Genomic DNA, 7,215 nt, shown 5'->3' on the forward strand with positions numbered 1-7,215 from the left:
CAGACACCCTTTTAGCTCAGTGGTGAAGTCATTTCCGAGGTTCACCATTCAGCCAGGGAGTGGACATCCCCATAAAACCAATGGGACTAATGAGGCACAGCGGTCCAGGGGCAAGGGCCAGAAGGCAGAAGGTGACAGGAAAGCTGGTGATAAGGAACCCAAGTTTGAGTAAGGATAGTGTTGATGTGTTGTGAGGTTGTTAACCATTGTCATATTCCTAGGGTAACATGTGTACTAACTATTAAATGAGAAACTATTTTGTCCTGTAAGCCTTCATCTAAAGTGAGAATAGCAGCACAACTGGAAGAGCGTAGTCGATGTCACTGAACTGTACATGTAGAAATTTTTGAAAAGTTGTATCTTTGACTATGTATTATTGCCACCAAAAAAAAAAAAAAGGTCGAAAAGGGAGACGGTTGACATGTTGTAGGGTTGTTAACCAATGTCATAAAACAATATGTGTACTACTGTTTCATGAGAAACTATTTGTTCTGTAAGCCTTCACCTGAAGTACAATTAAAAAAAAAAAAGTTCATTTTGCTTGTTAATATCTCAAGCACCTAACATAGAGCCTAGCACCACCTGGTTATTCAGTAAATAGCTGTAAAATAAATGAATTAATTAATCAATTAACAAAGCTTTCACTCACCTATAGATACCCTCCTATCTTTTATCCCTTTCTTCTTGTTCACTTTTTTAGCAACTGTAAAATAAGGAGCTAATTAGACCACAAAAGTAAGTGATACTTATTACAGTGAATTCTATAAAATTATTAATGTAAACATAGCAATTGGGGATGTTGTATATACTGACCTACCATATGGCCTCATTTAATTTTAAATAAATATAAAGCATTGGGGGGGAAAAAAGAGTGATTTCTGTTAATCAATCTCAAAATAAGGTAATTTTGTAATATATAACAGACAAAAAAAAAATCAGTGTTTAAATTTTGTAGTATCTTTCAGAACTCAGCATGACCTCCTTTTTAGGAGAAGATGGAAAGGAGACATTCATTCTGCTAGTATAAGGAGATAGTGGCATGATATTTTTTCCCCCGTTATCTAACATAAATAAAACTTTTAAGTAATCCATTTTAATGACCTGCCTGTTTTAATATGTGCATCCCAACCAAGAAAAATGGGGCCTATGCTTGACAGTCCATCAGGAGCTGTGGACGGCAGCAATATGCACACATGGGGTCACCATGAGTCGGAATCAACTTGTCAGCAACCAGTTTTTAATATACATATTAGATGTTCAATAAATACATGCTCATAAGCATGATGAATTCCCTGATCACTGTATAAAACCAAAAACCAAACCCACTGACATCGAGTCAATTCCAGCTCAAAGCGACTCTATAGGACAGAGGAGAACTGCCCCATAGGGTTTCCAAGGAGTGGCTGGTGGATTCAAACTGCCAACATTTTGGTTAGCAGCCACAGGTCTAAACCACTGTGCCACTAGAGCTCGGATCACTATGTAGTGAATACATTTCCATAAACAACACTAAGTCTAGTGTGAGAGGCAACTCAAATGTTTACAACATTTGGAGTCTAAATCTCAGCACAGAATTCCCTTCTGAGCTGCAGACCCAAGTATCCAATGAACATTGGGCATTGTTTGGGTCAAAACATTTTTCCCTACCCTCAGATCTCCAAAGAAGGAAATAATTTCCATTCCATTACGGAGGGGTAAAGAAAAGGGGACCATTTCTTCTATTCTCTGTCCTCTCCTCCTCAGCCCTCATTCAAAACTGCCCGCAGTGTAATTGTTTCCAATTCATTTCCCATACTGCCACCAGAGTGAGTGATCATTATAAGCACAAATTTGATCATCTTAGGATCCTCCTGAACAATTCTTCAAGGATCTTTGTATCATAGAAGAATGTTTATTTTATCATGTAATAAAGAACGTTTAAATATATAATAAATAATGTTTATTACAGGATGAATGCAAAAAGCATTTTTATTTAAAAATAAAGAGAAAGAAAGAACAAAGCAATCAAATTATCAAAATAAAGAAAGGTTTATAAGGTTGAAAATTCTTAATAGCCCTTTAAGCATTGCAAAAAGAAAGGAAGGAGGAAGAAAAAACAACCTTCCATTTTGTAAATATTTTCTTTTCTTCCATTGAGTTGTGTAATGGCAGTGAAACATACAGCTGTCTTTGTTCTATAGGAATGCTTTTCTTCAGAGAAGCTCATCTTTGTTAATGTCTTAATTCTGTTCAAGAAGCACAGATTAGTGCTTAAAAAAAGAGAAGGCAAAAATGAAAACAGTAATTTAAAAAGTTATAGAATGTTGTGTGCCTGGCCTTTCTTGACCTATGACACTGGTGTATACGATGGTGGTATGGCAGTTTAGGAGCCAGGAACAGTTCTCTGAGGTCCACTAACTTGCTCCAAACTTCAGAAGTTTCCATTCTGTCCTCTGGGCACCTGACAGGGGCATGACAGGTTCACTCTGCCTTTCTACTAGATTATAATCTCCTGCACGACCAAAATCCTGTCACGTTAATTTCTATATCTGGCAGAATCCATAGAATATAGTGGGAGCTCAATAATGCTTGTTGAATCAATTAAACAGAGGAAGGGCTGCCAAAGTATTCCCATAAATATAAGTTCACAGCTGAAGTACTAAATAGCCAATATATAGCCTTGGTTTCCCTGCACTCCTCACATGAAATTTATTCTGAAGAAGGACAAGCCAAAGCATGGCATTTAAGGTAGTTTTATTAATTTTTATCATTTTCCATGATGTATTTCTCTTTCATTTCTCTGAGTTCCTTTTTCTTTTATTATCCCTTTTATCTTCTCCATTGTTTCTGGCACTGCTAATGATTTCAACAATGTTTCAAAGTTGACTGTTCTTGTGGTTATAGTTTTTAACTTAAAGAAATTCTACTTTCTAAACAAATGATTATTGACAGGAGACACAGTACTTCTTAAGAATGGTTCTTGAGATGTGTGCTGGAAGTGGGGACAAGATGGCAGAGTAGTCAGATGCTTCTGGTGGTCCCTCTCACAACAAAGACCAAAAAAAACAAGTGAATTGATTATATATGACAATCTAGGGGCCCTGAACATCAAAGGCAAAGTTGAGAAGTCAGACTGAGTGGCAGGAGGAGGGAGAGATGGTTCAGAAGCAGTGAGGGGTTGCCAGACCTGATCCAGTGGGAACCAGCACCTGCAGGCTGGATAGACTGATGTGTGCAGTGAGGCAAGCAGTAGCATTCAGGATGCGTTTTCCACACTGGGAGAGACCGAGCAGTCGAGCAGTGGAGAATCTACTCAGGCCTTCAAAACCAGTTTAAGTGGCACTCAATCAACAAAAGATAAGTACATGCATCTAACCCACTGGGTGGATCAAAAAACATCCCATTTGGGAAGGACCTCTCTCCCATTTACCTACTGCCTCCCTACTGTGCACTGGGCCCTGGGCTGGCTTCAGCAATTGCAGCATCCCCTGGGCCAGACGTAAGACCCATCACATGCCCTGAGCCATTCTCCTGGCCTTGGAGAAGGAACAAATTAACAAACAGGGAAAAAATAATTTGCCAGCTCCCCTAAGCCAGGAACTCGGGGCAGGCACAACTCCCCTAAGCACAGGCATAAGGGATCCATGGACTCTGAATGCCTTTCACCCATGCACAGACCTGTGTGGGCCCATTTCAACACCGTACGCCCTCATTAGCACAATACAACAGGGTAAATAGCTAAAGTCTAACTTCAACTGCATCAGCTACATGGTGGAGTGGCAGGTTTGTGACATTTGACACTACTCTGCCCATCAAGCAGGGTACTCACCTACCTACATCAGGGGACTGAGGACTAGTGGTTCTGCCTACACCACCTAGCCACCTGCAAAGGGGTCCAAGAATAAGTGGTTCCTCCCAGTCCTTACAGCCAACAGCATTGGGTGCCCATAGTCTGGCTTCAAAACCCACCCAACTACACACTCTAGGGAACAGGGACATGCTTTCCTTCCAGACACACTCAGGGTCAACTGTCAGCCCCCTGCCTTGATCAGCGTGTGACCCCCTACTGCAGCCAGATACCTGTGCCTACACCAATCATCCCTGCCCATCTAGGACTGTAGGTAAGAGCCTGCACCACACACTTGGTGACCGACTACCTGGACACCTCAGCTGAATTCATACAAGAAAAGTAAACGGACTCCTGGACTCACATGCCTAGTAACAGATCTAACCACCTGGTGACAGGATGTTAGAGCTTCAAAGGCACCAATAATCAAACCAGCTCACATGAGCAGCCTATTTGGGCATATCAAAACAAAACAAGAAGCTAGGACACAGTAAGAAAACATAAAATAAATGTAATAACTTATTGATGGCTTAAAGACAACAGTCAATATGAAATCACATAAAGAGGCAGACATGATAGCTTCAGCAAGCTCCCAAAACAAAGAATCAAGACATTTTACAGAGGATGAGAATTTCTTGGAATTACCACAGGTAGAATACAAAAGATTAACATACAGAACTCTTCAAGATATCAGGAAGGAGATCAGTCAAATGGCAGAACAAGTCAAGGAACACAAAGACAAAGCAACAGAGGAACCTAAGAAGGTTATAGACGAGCATAATGACAAATTTAACAGGCTGCAAAAATCCATAGAGAGACAGCAAACAGAAATCCAGAAGATTAACAATAAAATTCCAGAATTAGACAACTCAATAGAAAGTCATAGGAGCAGAATTGAGGCAACTGAAGTGAGAATTAGTGAGACTGAAGATAAAGCAGTTGACACCAACTTATTTGACGAAAAATCAGATAAAAGAATTTTAAAAAATGAAGAACCCTAAGAATTACGTGGGACTGTATCAAGAGGAATAACCTACCAGAACAGCAGAGGATAACCGAAAATACAGTGAGAATTGTTGAAGATTTGTTGGCAGAAAACTTCCCTGATATCATGAAAGATAAGAAGATATCTATCCAAGATTCTCATCAAACCCCACACAAGGTAGATCCCAAAAGAAAGTCACCAAGATGTAGTATAATCAAACTTGCCAAAACCAAAGATAAAGAGAGAATTTTAAGAGGGGCTAGGGATAAATGAAAAGTCATCTACAAAGGAGAGTCAATAAAACTAAGCTCGGACAACTCAGCAGAAACAATGCAAGCAGGAAGGCAATGGGATGACATTCATAAAGCCTTGAAGGAAAAAAACTGCCAGCCAATAATTATATATTCAGCAAAACTGTCTCTCAAATATGATGGCGAAATTAAGGCATTTCCAGATAAACAGAAGTTTAGGGAATTTGCAAAAACCAAACCAAAATTACAAGAAATACTAAAGGCAGTCCTCCAGTTAGAAAATCAATAACATCAGATAACAACCCAAAACTAGAACACAGGACAGAGCAATCAGATATAAACCCAGATAGGGAAGTCACAAAAATAAATCAAAGCTAAAATGCTGAAAGTAGGGAAACACAGACATCAATATGTAAAGCATGACAACATAAAAACAAAAAAGAGGGACTAAAAAAAGTAGTCAGAGATCTATCATATGGAGAGGAAGTCAAGGCGATATAAAGAAATAAATGATTGGTTTAAACTTAGAAAAATAGGCGTAAATATTAAGGTAACCATAAAGGAAACTAACAGTCCTACACATCAAAATAAAAAACAAGAAAATCATAAAGACTCAGCAAACACAAAATCAACAACAAAGAAAATACATAAAGAACAGTGATTCAGCACAGAAAATTAAGCTGAACAAAGAAACTCAACAGCACAAAAAAAAGACATCAACATGACAGCACTAAACTCATACCTATCAATAATTATGCTGAATGTAAATGGACTAAATGCACCAATAAAGAGACAGAGAGTAGCAGAATGGATAAAGAAAAAACACGATCCGTCTATATGCCACCTACAAGAGGCACACCTTAGACTTAAAGACACAAACAAACTAAAACTCAAAGGCTGGAAAAAAATATATCAAGCAAACAACACTCAGAACAGAGCAGGAGTGGTAATATTAATCTCTGACAAAATAGACTTTAAAGTAAAATCCACCAAAAAGGATAAGGAAGGACACTATACAATGATTAAAGGGTCAATACACCAGGAAGGCATAACTATAATAAATATTTACGCACACAACAAGAGGGCTCCAAAATGCATAAAACAAACTCTAACAGCAGTGAAAAGATAGATAGACAGCTACACTATAATAGTAGGACCCTTCAATACACCACTTTTGGTGAAGGACAGAACATCCAGAAAGAAGCTCAGCAAAGACACGGAAGATCTAAATGCCACAATCAGCCAACTTGATCTCATAGACTTATACAGAACACTCTACCCAACAGCAGTCAAGTGTGCTTTCTTTTCCAACACACATGGAACATTATCCAGAATAGACCACATATTAGGCCATAAAGCAAGCCTTAACAGAATCCAAAGCATTGAAATATTACAAAGCAACTTTTCTGACCGTAAAGCCATAAAGGTAGAAATCAACAACAGAAAAAGCAAGGAAAAAAAATCAAACACATGGAAACTGAACAACACCTTGCTCAAAAACTACTGGGTTATAGAAGAAACTAAGGATGGAATAAAGAAATTCACAGAATCAAACGAGAATGAAAACACATCCTACCAGAATCTTTGGGACACAGCAAAAGCAGTGCTCACAGGTCAATTTATAGCAATAAACACACATATCCAAAAAGAAGTAAGGCCAAAATCAAAACATTAACCCTACAACTCGGACAAATAGAAAGAGAGCAGCAAAAGAAGCCCTCATGCACCAGAAGAAAGGAAATAATAAGAATTAGAGCAGAATTAAATGAAATAGAAAACAGAAAAACAATTGAAAGAATTTACAAGACCAAAAGCTGGTTCTTTGAAAAGATAAACAAAATTGATAAACCATTGGCCAAACTGACAAAAGAAAAACAGGAGAGAAAGCAAATAACCTGCATAAGAAATGAGATGGGCAATATCACAACAGACCCAACTGAAATTAAAAGAATCATAACAGAATACCATGAAAAATTATACTCTAACAAATTTTAAAACCTACTGGAAATGGAAAAATTTCTAGAAACACTACCAACCTAAACTAACACAAACAGAGGTAGAATAACTAAATAAACCTATAACAAAAGAAGAGACTGAAAAGGTAATTTGAAAACTCCCAACAAAAGAAAGCCCTGGCCCAGACAGTTTCACTG

At 38.3% G+C, this 7,215-nt stretch overlaps 1 protein-coding gene across 1 annotated transcript in view; it reads right to left on the reverse strand.

The window, feature by feature from the left end:
- Nucleotides 1-7,215, reverse strand: part of LOC101342993 (uncharacterized) — a 512,538-nt gene that overhangs the window by 322,820 nt on the left and 182,503 nt on the right. Inside the window, exon 34 of the mRNA XM_023729385.1 lies at nt 650-703. Within this exon, the coding sequence (XP_023585153.1) occupies nt 650-703 (54 nt within the window). The remainder of the gene's footprint in view (nt 1-649; nt 704-7,215) is intronic.

This window comes from Trichechus manatus, unplaced genomic scaffold (genome assembly GCF_000243295.1).
Source record: "Trichechus manatus latirostris isolate Lorelei unplaced genomic scaffold, TriManLat1.0 scaffold00028, whole genome shotgun sequence".
NCBI lineage: Eukaryota > Metazoa > Chordata > Mammalia > Sirenia > Trichechidae > Trichechus > Trichechus manatus.